Source organism: Coregonus clupeaformis, chromosome 27 (genome assembly GCF_020615455.1).
Source record: "Coregonus clupeaformis isolate EN_2021a chromosome 27, ASM2061545v1, whole genome shotgun sequence".
Lineage (NCBI taxonomy): Eukaryota > Metazoa > Chordata > Actinopteri > Salmoniformes > Salmonidae > Coregonus > Coregonus clupeaformis.
In genome coordinates, this window is record NC_059218.1 from 12203537 (window position 1) to 12219433 (window position 15897).

The 15897-nt window shown below is 42.0% G+C and overlaps 1 protein-coding gene across 2 annotated transcripts in view; it reads left to right on the plus strand.

Annotated features, from left to right (window-relative positions):
* The first annotated feature begins 1032 nt into the window (after nucleotides 1–1032).
* Nucleotides 1033–15897, plus strand: part of LOC121541461 (electrogenic sodium bicarbonate cotransporter 1-like) — an 87536-nt gene continuing 72671 nt past the window's right edge. For both annotated transcript variants that reach the window (XM_041850491.2, XM_041850492.2), the window contains exon 1: nucleotides 1033–1464. In XM_041850491.2, the coding sequence (XP_041706425.1) occupies nucleotides 1445–1464 (20 nt within the window). In that variant the 5' untranslated portion in view covers nucleotides 1033–1444. The remainder of the gene's footprint in view (nucleotides 1465–15897) is intronic.

Genomic DNA, 15897 nt, shown 5'->3' on the forward strand with positions numbered 1-15897 from the left:
GCCTCTGGGATCTTCATTGAAGAGGTCAGGGAGGAGGAAGATGACTGCTGTGATTGAGTCCTATAAGATTATAGTGATCTGCATAACATTATGAGACAAACCAATACCAATTGTACATACCTTTGTGTGCCTCCTTGTCCGTATACCTGCACACACAAATAAGTGAGCAGTTCAGTCATCTGCGCCCAATGCAGATAAAGCCTTTAACAGATTCTTACATACATGTATTCTTACCTCTTTGTTGATTGACATCAATTGAATTGTGTCCATTTTCTGTTTTAGAAATAATTTTAAAAGGGAGAAAGTGTCAAACAACACAGCCATTTGCACAAAAACGAAAAGATAGATGGTATCATCCTAAAACATAATACATTTAGATCATTCAAGGGAGAGCCTTTACCTTAAATTGAGGACAGCTTTCAATTTCTCAGTTAAGTGCCTGCACCTGCTGTCTTCTCAAATTCAAATCCACATTTTTTAGTTGGGAAGTTAGGTTTCTGCAAGAACCCCCAAGAACTAAATAGGTTCCTTGATGAACCCCACCTCCTATGGGGTTCTTTGAAGAACCTTTTGGGAGCATTTTTCAGTGTCAAGAACCCTAAACCAGTGGGCAAAACCTGGTTGAAAAGACGTCAGTACGACATCATTTTATGACGTCTTAATCTAGTCACAAACTGGTTGAAGACGGACGTTTTTTAAACTTATTTTTACTGACCTGAATATGACATATTTTTCTGACAACCATAAGACCAGCTGGTCATAATTCTGACCACTATGTTATGTGCTATATTATGTACTGGTCAGGTTCTTCGAGGCATTGTGAGACTCTTAAATAACCCTTGTTGAACCCCTAATTTCTAGTGTAGAAAGTAAACAGGTACACGTCAGTTTCACCTAGATTTTTTTCCCACCGTGCTGCTGACATTGATTATTACTCTAACTTTTTTACCTCTACCTCCCACTTGTGGCGTGACGTTGAAAGAGGGATGGAACTTTACATTTTTAAAAAGACACTCCACGCTCGGAGAGCTTCTTCAGACGCGCGCAGCGAAATACTACAACGATCGCAAAAAATCGAGGATTTACTTAGAATGGTGTGATAGAATATTTCGCGGTATGAATAATCTAAAACTCCGTTTCTATATAGCTTGTAGAACCGACGAAATAACATTGATTACTGCCAGATAGTTTCACTATAAGCATTTGTGGACGATACCACTACTTCCCTTGGAGATTAATAGGATACTTCTTAAAAGCTAGAGAGTTCCTCAATGGAGTGAGACCCGTACTGTAAAGTTATTTCGAGTAAAATAGCTTATTTACGCGTTGTTTGAAACACATCAACAACTTTCTTGTTTTTATTGAACAAGAGAACTGTGACGTCTGCTTCAGCTCGCCTCTGGAGTCATCCCTGAATAAAAGCTGGACATAAAACTCCAGCAGAATGAGCACCGATAAAAACAAGTGAGTATGAACCCGTTTTAAATCTGAAAATAATGATTTTACAATGACCATAGCCTATCAAAAAGTGGGATTTGAATTGTCCACTATATAACGTTAGTGGGGCTGGTGATGTCTGTTGGGACTGGGCATGTTGCGCTTCAAATATTGCCCCAGTCAGAAGTGGGGTAATTTATTTTCACGTTCCTGCTGAGTAGCAGATGTCCCTAATACTACGACTTGGATAGAGTTCCTATTTCAACATTTTACTGGAATCTAAGCGTAATTACGCATATACTTCTTGTCGCCAAAAGTGTTCCATCATGGAAAATATTTCTGTCATTGCATTGAATCTGGCATGGCATTGTGTACCTATTGAGAAACCTTTTTTAAAATCAGGGGGAAACTACTTAAAGTGTAAACTACAACACCTTTCGAGGAAGGATGTTCATCTTTGTGGTAAAGAGAATTAACTACGTGTTAACTATTTAGCACCCTACATTTGCTCAATTCTCAGCAGCTAACCGATTTGATAGGCTAAGCAAATGAGGTCTGGATTACCGCTGCTTCTTCGAGGCGGCTTGAGAGGGCACGGTAATCTTTTTCCCGAGATCCTGTCACAATCAATTAGAATGGACGCGTCTAAAAAAGACTCTAGAGCCAAGTGTTATCGCTCGTCGGGGTTAAAAAACCATGAATACATGTGGTACTTCTTCTTCAACACCTCTTAGAACTCTTCGTCAGTCTGTGTGGCCTCTCTTGAAAGTATACCCAACCAACTGTGCTTGCTTCTCAGGAACATGCAACCACGTGGAACGTTTGACTGTTTGGGTTGTATAGGTTGGTTGCTACACTCCACTCATTCTCCTCATATCTAATCCTCCAGATGGCATTGTACTCTGTGAAGTTATTTGTACAGAGTATGTAATCCATTCATTCTGTAGATTTATTCTGATATATGTCTGAAGCAGTAACTGGGGTGTGGGAAAGAGATCAGCTGGTCAAATGCATTGAAAAAGAGAGCAGAGAGAACCTTTGGATATATTGACATTTGTGATCTCCTTCTGAATAATTTCCACATCCATTCAATGTGCTTTCATTGCATCATAGTTTAACAAGGAAACACATTTTAAAAGTTCTGGCCACACCTTTAATCTGAAGTTGCCTACAAATAACCTTTATTTAAAACAAATGATTCCTCATTCTTTATTCTTTGTCTATGTTGGACAGGAAACTCTTTATTTTCTGTCATCATTATGTTATCTACTTACTATCTGTGTTTATCAATGTGTTGTTTCCTGTTGTCTCTGCTTTATAGAACACATACAGGAAACCTGTGATTGACACTTCACAGACTGCTTAGGTGCCATGCTGGTTAGAATTTGAAAACCTGTCTTACTTCCTTGTTTTTTTCTTGCAAGTGGCGTCACACCTGTAAAGGTATTGTTAGAAGAAAATTCCAAAAGTGACTTAAGACTTAAAAGTGCACAGTCACTAGGAAATAAACAGTCACTGTTTACACAATCCTTTAGAGCTGATAGCAAGTTTCCCAAAGATCATTTTCCAAGCACACTGCAAAAGCAACCACCTTAACATGTGAGAGAGCTAGGGAAGCGAGGGTGGGGAAAGTACTTCAACCTGAACCAGGGATGTAGGCCTATGCCTTGACTAAGCAGGTAAGAGTGAATGCAAAGTTGAATGCCAACCAAACAAGACTACAAAGAACGACATCATCTACCATATAACAATGGTTGCCCAGACCAAGCATATCCTCCAAAGGACACAACAGTGTGTTGCTAGCCCTGAGAAGGTAGCTCTCTGTCGCTATCTTTCTGTCATTAGCCTTGTAACTAGCTCTGTGCCAACAATGTATTAAGGTTAAACCCCCAGCCAGAGGCTAGGCTTAAGGACCTTCTTCAGGGTGGAGGACCTGCCCAGGGTCATTGTGGTGGGATTGGGATTTAATGAGTCATGCTGTAAGGAACCTGGGTCCGGGGATGATCCCTGATCCTATGGCCCAGGCCTGCTGATCCCACATCCTCACGCACTGACACACTAATCTTGGCTAGCCCAAGAGAGAGGTCCTGTATAGCTCAGTTGGTAGAGCATGGCACTTGCAACGCCAGGGTTGTGGGTTCGATTCCCACGGGGGGCCAGTATGGAAAAAAATGTATGCACTCACTAACTGTAAGTCGCTCTGGATAAGAGCGTCTGCTAAATGACTAAAATGTAAAATGTAATGCTGAGAGGTATAGTTAGCAAGAGGTCTGTTGGTAGTAGATAAGATAAGATTGTACTTTAACACTCTGTGGTGAAATAAGTCCTTGGTGGAGAGGTTTTGCCCTCTGGTGTATCAACAGCCTATTCAGATTGAAGAGAGTTGAAGCAGAGGTTTCGCAATGAGATTTTAATTTACGTAATATGTACATAAAGTTTTCTTTTTACATTAACAACGGACTGTCACGTGCCGAAAGAGGGTTTGGGGGCTTGTCAACTAAACATTCTTGCTCCGCAGCTCAAATTTAAAGTAATGTCCCCTTGCGTCCTTGACTTTTCCTAAATGTATCTATTTAACACACTGACGTTAGAGTTTCGATATCACAATAGTTTTTGTTATAAGCAGTTTTAGGAGGACATGTCATTTTCCCCCCTGCCCTTCCTTCACCCGACAGATGGCTACCCATCTGACAATGGCCCATTGAAACTACACCTAAATTATATTGCAACTAATTTCACACATGTAATAATAGATGTAGCCTAAAGACATGATTCAATTGACAATGGTCTGATGGGTGACAATATTATCAATTGTCTTGTGAATGAAGAGACTGATGAACAGTGCCGTGTGTAATTGACAAAGAAGGGAACGGAACATCAAGGGGTTATAAATCCAGGGCTGAAAAAGTGTCAATGTATGCCGATGACTGAAGTTTCCTCTCATTGAAGATCTAGATCACTTCTCTTGCCCCTCTGGACTAAAACCAAATTATAATACGTTTACCATATTACGTATTGGATTGTTAAAATAGACAACTTTTACATTACCCTGTAGTTTACCAATAAAAAGGGCTGATGGTGAAGTAGACATACTTGGTATTCATATCCCTAAAGATATAAGTTAATTTACCACAACAAATTTCCATAGAAAGTTAGCATAAATAGACAAGATCCTGCAACCATGGAGAGGTAAATACCTGTCAAAGTATGGACCTTTCTTAAACAAGCCATACAAAGCTGGTTACAATTAAAATAGTATATTCCAGGAAAGACAGAACAAATATTACAACAAATATTATGTTTAAACTCAAATATACTGCTTGATAAAAAAAAACATTCTCTATGGATAAAAAAAAAGAAGGTATTATAGTTATGAATTATATTATGAATAGGAATGGTGGAGTTATGTCACATGTAGCTATCAAAAATATATTGGAATGTTTGCTCTATCATAAGTTATAAACAACTGATTGCAACATTGGCGGCAAGTGGAAGGGAAAGAAGGTAGGGAACTTGTTTGTCTGCCATATATTAAAGACCAAAATTGGCTGAAATACACTGAACAAAAATATAAACGCAACATGTAAAGTGATCCCATGGTTCATGAGCTGAAATAAAAGATCCAACAATTATTCAATGCGCAAAAAAAGCGTATTTCTCTCAAATTCTGTGCACAAATTTGTTTACATCCCTGTTAGTGAGCATTTGTCCCTTGCCAAGATAATCCATCCACCTGACAGGTGTGGCAAATCAAGAAGCTGATTAAACAGCATGATTGTTACACAGGTGCACCTTGTGCTGGGGACAATAAAAGGCCACTCTAAAATGTGCATTTTTGTCACTCAACACAATGCCAAAGATGTCTCAAGTTTTGAGGGAGTGTGCAATTGGCATGCTGACTGCAGGAATGTCCACCAGAGCTGTTGCCAGAGAATTGAATGTTAATTTCTCTAAATTTCTCTACCATAAACAATGTTGTTTTAGAGAATTTAGCAGTACGTCCAACCGGACTCGCAACCGCATTCCACGTGTATAAAACCGAGGAACAGAGAGTACTAAAAAGCGACTTTTTCAAATCATCCTACAGAAGTTCATGCAGATCAAACATTTGTATTCCTATAATATATTGGAAACAGCAGATTCTAAGGTTTCTAAAACACCTACATTTGCCAAACAATATTTTAAAAAATATATATTTTTTGTAGAATAACTGCAATTCCATGCATTCCACACATGAGCACTCACAGCAGCATATAGCCTAGGCTAGTGAGCACAGATGGTAGACTAGTGATATAATAAAGCATAAAATATGCAAATACATTTAATCCGTTTCAAAAACATTGCTCTGCTATTAAGATTTTTTACTGTAGGAGAATTTCGTTTGAAGAGACAATTCCGTTTACATCCGGCTGCTCAGAGAGGGCTGACTCGGGCGAGTTCGACCGCGACCTCTGGAGGTGGCTCACGAAACTCGATAATTTCGCAGTTTACATTACATTAAATTGTCTAGTCGCTGGTAATTTTTGATACCTCTCGAGAATCTATCGTAGAGTAAAAACGTTCTTAATCATGTGTAAACCTAATATCATTCACCCAGACTCGGGCAGTTGTATGAGGAAGACATAATGTGTGTTTGTGATTGACTAGCTACAGTTGAAGTCAGAAGTTTACATACAGCTTAGCCAAATACATTTAAACTCAGTTTTTCACAATTCCTGACATTTAATCCTAGTAAAAATTCCCTGTATAGGTCAGTTAGGATCACCACTTTATTTCAAGAATGTGAAATGTCAGAATAATAGTAGAGAGAATGATTTATTTCAGCTTTGATTTATTTAATCACATTCCCAGTGGGTCAGAAGTTTACATACACTCAATTAGTATTTGGTAGCATTGCCTTTAAATTGTTTAACTTGGGTCAAACGTTTCGGGTAGCCTTCCACAAGCTTCCCACAAGAAGTTGGGTGAATTTTGGCCCATTCCTCCTGACAGAGCTGGTGTAACTGAGTCAGGTTTGTAGGCCTCCTTGCTCGCACACCCTTTTTCAGTTCTGCCCACACATTTTCTATAGGATTGAGGTCAGGGCTTTGTGATGGCTACTCCAATACCTTTACTTTGTTGTCCTTAAGCCATTTTGCCACAACTTTGGAAGTATGCTTGGGGTCATTGTCCATTTGGAAGACCCATTTGCGACCAAGCTTTAACTTCCTGACTGATGTCTTGAGATGTTGCTTCAATATATCCACATAATTGTCCTTCCTCATGATGCCATCTATTTTGTGAAGTGCACCAATCCCTCCTTCAGCAAAGCACCCCCACAGCATGATGCTGCCACCCCCGTGCTTCACGGTTGTGATTGTGTTCTTCGGCTTGCAATCCTTCCCCTTTTTCCTCCAAACATAACAATGGTCATTATGGGCAAACAGTTCTATTTTTGTTTCATCAGACCAGAGGATACTTCTCCAAAAAGTACGATCTTTGTCCCCATGTGCAGTTGCAAACTGTAGTCTGGCATTTTTATGGCGGTTTTGGAGCAGTGGCTTCTTCCTTGCTGAGCGGCCTTTCAGGTTATGTCGATATAGGACTCGTTTTACTGTGGATATAAATACTTTTGTACCTGTTTCCTCCAGCATCTTCACAATGTCCTTTGCTTTTGTTCTGGGATGGATTTGCACTTTTCGCACCAAAGTACGTTCATCTCTAGGAGACAGAACGCGTCTCCTTCCTGAGCGTAATGACGGCTGCGTGGTCCCATGGTGTTTATACTTGCGTACTATTGTTTGTACAGATGAACGTGGTACCTTCAGGCGTTTGGAAATTGCTCCCAAGGATGAACCAGACTTGTGGAGGTCTACCATTTTTTTCGGACGTCTTGGCTGATTTCTTTTGATTTTCCCATCATGTCAAGCAAAGAGGCACTGAGTTTGAAGATAGGCCTTGAAATAGATCCACAGGTACACCTCCAATTGACTAAAATAATGTCAATTAGCCTATCAGAAGCTTCTAAAGCCATGACATCATTTTCTGGAATTTTCCAAGCTGTTTAAAGGCACAGTCAACTTAGTGTATGTAAACTTCTGACCCACTGGAATTGTGATACAGTTAATTATAAGTGAAATAATCTGTCTGTAAACAATTGTTGGAAAAATTACTTGTGTCATGCACAAAGTAGATGTCCTAACCAACTTGCCAAAACTATAGTTTGTTAACAAGAAATGTGTGGAGTGGTTGAAAAACGAGTTTTAATGACTCCAACCTAAGTGTATGTAAACTTCCGACTTCAACTGTACATAGTAGTCGAGTCGGACTGCGCAGAATCACTGGTCTATAAATCACAATTTTAACATTTAACATTTAAGTCATTTAGCAGACGCACTTATCCAGAGCGACTTACAAATTGGTGCATTCAACTTAGGATAGCCAGTGGGACAACCACCACTGGGGGAGGGGGGGTGTAGAATGATTACTGTTAGACTATTCCAGGTATTCCTTAAAGAGGTAGGGTTTCCGGAAGGTGGTCAGTGACTCCGCTGTCCTGGCGTCGTGGGGGAGCTTGTTCCACCATTGGGGTGCCAGAGCAGCGAATAGCTTTGACTGGGCTGAGCGGGAACTGTGCTTCCGTAGAGGTAGGGGGGCTAGCAGGCCAGAGGTGGATGAACGTAGTGCCCACGTTTGGGTGTAGGGTCTGATCAGAGCCTGAAGGTAAGGAGGTGCCGTTCCCCTCACAGCTCTGTAGGCAAGCACCATGGTTTTGTAGTAGATATGAGCTTCAACTGGAAGCTAGTGGAGTGTGCGGAGGAGCGGGGTGACATGAGAGAACTTGGGAAGGTTGAACACCAGACGGGCTGCAGCAATCTGGATAAGATGTATGGGTTTAATGGCACCATGCAGCCCAAATCGCTACTCATTATGTGATCAAGATGAGCTATTCTGCTCCTCTTGCCTTGCTCAAACTGATCCCCTCAAACATAGGATCTTAGGAAGACATACTATCTCCCAATAATGAGGTGAGTGACTAGCAACACCTTTGTATGGAAGGAAGCCAGTCCTAGAGAGACAAGACAAACCACAGCTTTGCTGACCTTAAACCTGACACAAAAATCAGCTCAACCCCAAGGTGTGAAAAACGGTGTTAGGCCAAATGCCCCAGTGGCAACCTCTTGCTCACTGCTGTGGCCCTATGTACATGGAGACTACAAAGACTAAATACCATGAGGCTGGTGTAGAGAAATAGAGTATAGAATATTGTGTCACTAATAGTGGGACACAATATGTCCTTGTCCCGGGTAAGGTGTACGACTAGCCCTGCGCTCCTGTTGTGGGTGTACCTCCTGTCCTGTACTGTGCATTCCTCATAAGGCCCTCACTTTCAGAAACCTCATCAAGGGCTGATTAACTGGCTTCTTTCCTGGGGGCGTATGGGGCCCCTGGTGTGGTAGGAGCGTTATCCCCATGACCTCATTCCTCCCCAGCATTGAGCCTGCAACATGACCCTGCTTTCTCTTTCTCTTTCTCTTTCTCTCTCTCTCTCTCTCTCTCTCTCTCTCTCTCTCTCTCTCTCTCTCTCTCTCTCTCTCTCTCTCTCTCTCTCTGTCTGTCTGTCTGTCTGTCTGTCTGTCTGTCTGTCTGTCTGTCTGTCTGTCTCTGTCTGTCTGTCTGTCTGTCTCTGTCTGTCTCTGTCTGTCTGTCTGTCTCTGTCTGTCTGTCTGTCTGTCTGTCTGTCTGTCTGTCTGTCTGTCTGTCTGTCTCTGTCTGTCTGTCTGTCTGTCTCTGTCTGTCTCTGTCTGTCTGTTCGGTTGGGTCTGTCTGTCTGTCTCTGTCTGTCTCTGTCTGTCTGTTCGGTTGGGTCTGTCTGTCTGTCTGTCTGTCTCTGTCTGTCTGTGTCTGTCTGTCTGTCTGTCTGTCTGTCTGTCTGTCTGTCTGTCTGTCTGTCTGTCTGTCTCTGTCTGTCTGTCTCTGTCTGTCTGTCTGTCTGTCTGTCTCTGTCTGTCTGTCTGTCTGTCTGTCTCTGTCTGTCTGTCTGTCTGTCTGTCTGTCTGTCTGTCTGTCTGTCTCTCTCTCTCTCCTTGTGGCCAAGGCAATGCTATAATGAAGGCCCTATCACTCTGTTACTTGACCTGGCTGCACTACCCCTCCCTTTCCTCACCCCTTCACCCCCTCTGAAGGCTATCATGGTGAATGCTACACTAAATGCTACTTGTGAGGGCTATGATAAAGGCTACGCTAAATTCTACGTGAGTGGATCCGCTAATGGTTTTGTATCAGCCAGTGCTATCATATCACGTTTCTGATGCACTTAAATGTCCTTCCAATATGCTATATTACAACAATGTAATACTAAGGCTTTATAAAAGAATGAAAGTAAGCCACTGTAAACTTCATTCACTCTTCACTTTTTCCAGGGAAATTGGCAAAATAATTAGCAGTTTGCAACTTACAAATCGAGAACTCGGGACTATATGGTTCTATCTGCATTTTCGTCAACATTGAGTTGTTCTGTTCAATGTTCTCTACCTATATAGTACTCCAAATACCCCAAATCATGTTCTTAAATTCAAAAGAATAGTAGATAAAAAAAATAGCTGACACCATTTAGGCAGAGGTAATTGTAAGGCTGGCATAATTCAAGTTTTTGATATTTAGAGTTCCTCATTTGGAACTTCAAAGCCAATTATCTCAGATAATCCCAGATAGAACCTTATAGTCTCAAGCTCTCTAAATATCGAAAACTTGAAATATGCCAGCCATACAATTACCTCTGCCTGTTTGTGGCTGTCTCGGGAAACCCTCTTAAACCACCAACCAGAACTCCCTACTTCTTTTAGTTCATATGAATAGGGATGACCCCTGACGCTGTACACCCCAAGGCCCTCTCACTCTCCCTATGCGCCTGCAGCTGTCCATACAGACATTTCCCTATGTCCTTAAACGGAGCTCCAGAGCCTCAGAGTAAGAGCTGACCTTGTCACATCACAAATGACACCTCAGGGACTTGAGAGACTGACTGGCTGACTAACTGATTGGCTGACTTACTGACTGGCTGGCTGACTGACTGACTGGCTGACTGAAGCTATTGCCGGCTCTGACAAATATGAGATGATTCTCTGTAGATGTTCGCCTGGAAGGCACGTAGTATCTTGGAGGGATTGACTGAGGCCATGGCCTGCTCTCTGTGTGACAGATATGACTCTGTAACTGTTCGCACCAGGAAGGCACGTAGGCTGTCCTGGAAAGACAGAAGAAGAAGTACCAAGACAAGATAATGGTGAGAAATTAAGTACAATACAACGCTCCCCCATTTCGATGCCTCCTTTACCTCACAAAGAAACACAATGAAACCCAAGGCTGCATTGATCCCGCTCAAAACACAACTCTGTGGGAACTCAACCTTTTCTCCATTCTTTCCTTTAAGAATGAAAAAACAAAGGAGGGTACAGGAGAGTCTGAGTCCAAGCTTTGTCAGCCCTTGGCAGGATGGCCTAATGCCAGGCCCCCAGGCCACGCCTCTCCCCTGTGTGTTTGATGTTGGGAGCTTTGCTTCAACGTTATGGTTATGGTCTGGCCCCAATCATATCTGAAGGCCAGATAATGGAGTGATAAGGCTGTCCCTCTGCTGGGGAAATGCAGATGAGCTGCTAACTGGTGCTATCTATCTCAGGAACAAGTTGTATGCTTCCTGTCTTTGTTTATTTTCTATTTTTCAAACTGTGTAGCAGTGTTATTCCAGCCCGGGACAGTGAAAAGGGAGAAAATTAACATTTACTAGCCTACCTTGCTGTCCAAGGTGCTCGAATTAAGGAACAAACACTGGAAGTTGAATGTGAAATACCATATTTATCTTCAGTAAAAATGACCTGTTGAACATGTGTCTACAGGACTATATTAGATATTATTGATAAGTTAAAGTATATCTTATTTTTTTAAAATATAAGGACAGTGAGAAAGGGGGATGGTCACAGTTCTGACCTTATCCTGTTAATGATCTGTGTTGAAAACTGGAGTGCCCAATTACCCATATGTTGGGTAGATGTAAGAAGTATAGCTTACAGTAGGTACTATAGGTATGTTCAGTATGTATAGCTACTGTCATCAGACCACAGATTAATGACAGCTCCTCTCCAGTACCCTCTAATGTTATACCCCCACTGGTGAACCGAAAGCCATGTGGAAGCAACCTGCTAATCCCCTTACCAACACCTTCACTCATCACTGTTTCACAAGGCCGGAACCACTGACTGACTGTCTAAAGGAGAACATTTACCAGACCGATTGTCAGTCTGCACAGTACGGGGCCGTTCGTTCGCAGTTAATTCGCTTGCTGTCAGCGCGGTGTGCTATAGGGTCCACCTGCCGTTGGCGACTGACGGGCGTAATGTTCACCCGTTTCTACATGTGGAGTCGGTTTGCACTCGGTTTGCAAATTACGACTGGCACTCTGTTCAGAGATGCTAAGTGCTCTTGGCCGGCAGACACTTGACAATCTTACCGGTCTGTCCGTGCCTTAATCTGTCTGTTTCTCTCTTTATGTGTACTGCTGTGACCCAAGTCTACGGGTTAAGAACATTGTGCAGGTATGTAGAATACTAAGTTCGTTATGTGCTGGGAGTGCGACTCTAGCCCCTGTATCTTCTGTCAGAAAGACACTCTAAGCCACTTGTCAAACTCATTCCACGGAGGGCCGAGTGTCTGCGGGTTTTCCTCCTCCCTCGGACTTGATTGATGAATTAAGGTCAGTGATTAGTAAGGAACTCCCCTCACCTGGTTGTCTAGGTCTTAATTGAAAGGAAAAACCAAAAACCAGCAGACACTAGGCCCTCCATGGAATGAGTTTGACACCCCTGCTCTAAGCGGTTGATTCACTGTGAACACTTTAATCCAATAGCCAGAAGAGTAATGAGGAAAACAGTAGTATAATGTGGTTTCTACAAGAGAGATAGGTATGATAATACAATGAGAATTGTACAAGGAGTCATCAACACAGTAGTGTGACATAGTAGTACAATGGTAATAAGCTGGGATATGCATAAACATAGTGGTAAAAATATGCATAATAATGTTAAGGAATGTACACATAAACATAATGGTAAATATTATAGGGAATACGCATACATAATAAGTTGCTGGAATATACATAAGTAATGCTAAACATGTAAACAATATGCATATCTCTGCAAACAATAATGAGTCATTAGGACGTCACGAAATGGTTGCCTAAAGTGGTCAGGACGTTGTGTCATGGTCCCCTGGAGGCTTTGTCTAGTTCCCGGTTAGTCTAGGGGACATCCCAGAGGATGTTTTTAGGACATCCTCAGGACAACCCGGGAACTATACAAAACCACCAGAGGACCAGGACACAACGTCCCACGAATGTCCTAAAAACCTCCTCGGCACGTCCCCGGGACCAACCGGGAACTACAAAACCTTCAGGGGACCAGGACACAACGTCCCAAGAACGTTCAGGGGACCTTTAGGGGAACATGACACAACGTCCCAAGAACGTTCAGGGGAACTTCAGGGGGCCATGACAAACCGGGAACTATAAAAAGATCCCCCAGAGAACGTTCCCTTGGGACCATCATGCGTTCTAAGGACTAGTAAAATGAAAGTCCAGAGAACATCCTAAAAAAGGTACTGACATGGTCCTCAGTGATGTCCTGGGAATTTGATGGGAACTACACAAAGGTCTCTCAGAGAACATTCCCTTGGAATCATCACGCAACGTTCTTAGAACGTTCTCAGAACATCAATGGGATAATGTCGTGCCGAAACCCTTAAGGGAACTAATAGGAATGTTGCTGAATGTCCTCAGGACGTCCCCTGTTTGCTGGTATATTAGCTGTAATATTGACTGTGCCACTAGTTGGTGGGAGAACAATGTAATGCTCTAAATGGCTGATTAGCATGAAGCCGCCGGAAGGGGCGGAGCTAGCGAACAACAACCTGTTGTAATCCGGGGTGAAAGTAGATTGAGAAGTCATGTGATTGATGTTTTGTTTAAAGATGAGAGCGCAGAGAGTGAGAATGATTATGGTTACAGTGAAAAAGAAAGGAAACGAGAAGTAAAGTTGTGGTGGAAACAGGGCTGTGGCGGTTATGACATTTTGTCAGCTGGTGATTGTCAAGAAAATAACTGCTGGTCTCATGGTAATTGACCGTTAATTAACATAAACACATTTAGCATCTCCTGGCTTCCAAGCATATCCTACAAGCCACTGATGCAGACCTTTGGAACATCGACATTTTAAAAAGTCTAATAAATCAATTTAATATAGCTTACACCATCACAATAAATCCATTATTTATTTTAGACAGGTCTAAAGAAACATGATATGAAGGAAATGTAATTATTTCAGATGAACAGAATAGCATACTCTGAGTTGTCCTTGTGTTAGGCCCTCATCTGGTTATGCCATATGGCTGTGGGCTACCGTATCAGCCATAGATGGAGTCTAGGAAACCCCTAGACTCATTTATTTTGTCGGAGTGAGATTTTTAGACCAATGTAACCTGGGAGATCCGTTTTGAAGTCTCGATAAATGTCAGGGATGCGTTGGGTGAAGTGGCGTCAGTGAGAGTCAAGAAGTGGGCATATTTGGATTTTTTTGTGTGTCCGCGGAGCAGAAGAGTTCAAAACATTCCACTCATGGAATGTTTTGACCTTCAAAGCAGAGTGCCTATCAAGAGGGTTATCTCTGGGGTGGGGCATAAAGTGTGTGCAGATGAAATATCTGAGGAAGTAGGTGGATTGATTTGTGCACGTGCATTGTGCCTCAAGATGATATATGAGTGGAATGTTTTGACCTTCAAAGCAGAGTGCCTATCAAGAGGGTTAACTCTGGGGTGGGGCATAAAGTGTGTGCAGATGAAATACCTGAGGAAGTAGGTGGATTGATTTGTGGACGTCGACTGACCCGTATGGTTGATGGGGTGAAGAAATTCACTTAATCTATACTTTGGTTATTTCATGTAAAGTTACGCTATATGAGATACCCTGTAAGACCATTCGTGCACAAACCCCTTCAGTGCCATAAATGCAACACATTTGGACATGTGTCAAGTGTATACAGATGGGAAGAGTATCTAATGCCAGTGGAGGTTAAATGCTGCAATTGTTGTGGTGAACATGGTCCCGAGGTGAGAAGAATAAGGGCTGTCCAGTGTGTCTCCTATCTGGAGGAGGTGAGAAGAGTGGAAGGAGCAGGTGGCGTTGAAGACGCTATGTTGTTGGGCCTGCACCAGGGATCTTATCTCTGCAATCAATGGATCCTGATATATTACACGTGGAAAAAGGTGGACTTTGTAGCATTTATTACTATGGTCATAAACTGCACAGCACAAATGAAGAAGAAATCATTGTGAGTGCAGCAAAACGCTTTTTTGGACTCTAAGCCTGTGTAGGGATGTGACTTGAATGTGTCTATTTTTGTATTTTGTAGGATGTCGTTTTTTTCGCCCTTTCCTACAATGGATATTTTTTTGATAGTTTACCACCCGTACAGTAGGTGGCGGCATCCACCTCTAACGATTGTTTGCGGACCGCCATAATACCATAGTAGTAGAAGAAGAAGAAGACGGAAAATAGAAGACGGAAAGTAGATTGAAATCCTTACCGGTACGGGACCTACTATGTGTGCACGCAACATTTTTGTATGGGTCTAATTATAGAATTTTACAGGACCTTACAGTGCCTTCGGAAAGTATTCAGACCCCTTGAGTTTTTCCACATTTTGTTACGTTACAGCCTTATTCTAAAATGTATTAAATTGTTTTTCCCCCCCTCATCAATCTACACACATTACCCCATAATGACAAAGCAAAAACAGGTGTTTAGAAATTGTTGCAAATTTATTAAAAATAAGAAAATAAACGGAAATATAACATTTACGTAAGTATTCAGACCCTTTACTCAGTACTTTGTTGAAGCGCCTTTGGCAGTAATTACAGCCTCAAGTCTTCTCGCGTATGACGCTACAAGCTTGGTACACCAGTATTTGGGGAGTTTCTCCCATTCTTCTCTGCAGATCCTCTCAAGCTCTGTCAGGTTGGATGGGGAGCGTCGCTGCACAGCTATTTTCAGGTCTTTCCAGAGATGTTCGATCGGGTTAAAGTGTACATTTGAAGAAAGGACCCATGGACTCTTGATCTAGTGGTCTTGGTCTTGAGACCACTGAATACCACATCAATTTGGTCTTTAATTGTCATAGTCTCAACACTCTGGGTCTGGATATTGGGACCAACGTCCTGGTATAAATCTTGGTCTTGGCTCCTGGATATTACCATAGTCTTTGGTTTACAAACCCTAGGCAACCCAATTTGAAGAAGACAAGGAGGAGGAGAGCCTAGATAATGTAATGCAGCTAAAATACAGGAATGTGATCTACAGGTTGTTGTTGCCAAAATATAATATATTACTTAGTGATAACAGAACTAGTGGCAAGTGGCAAAGGTCACTAGCAAAGA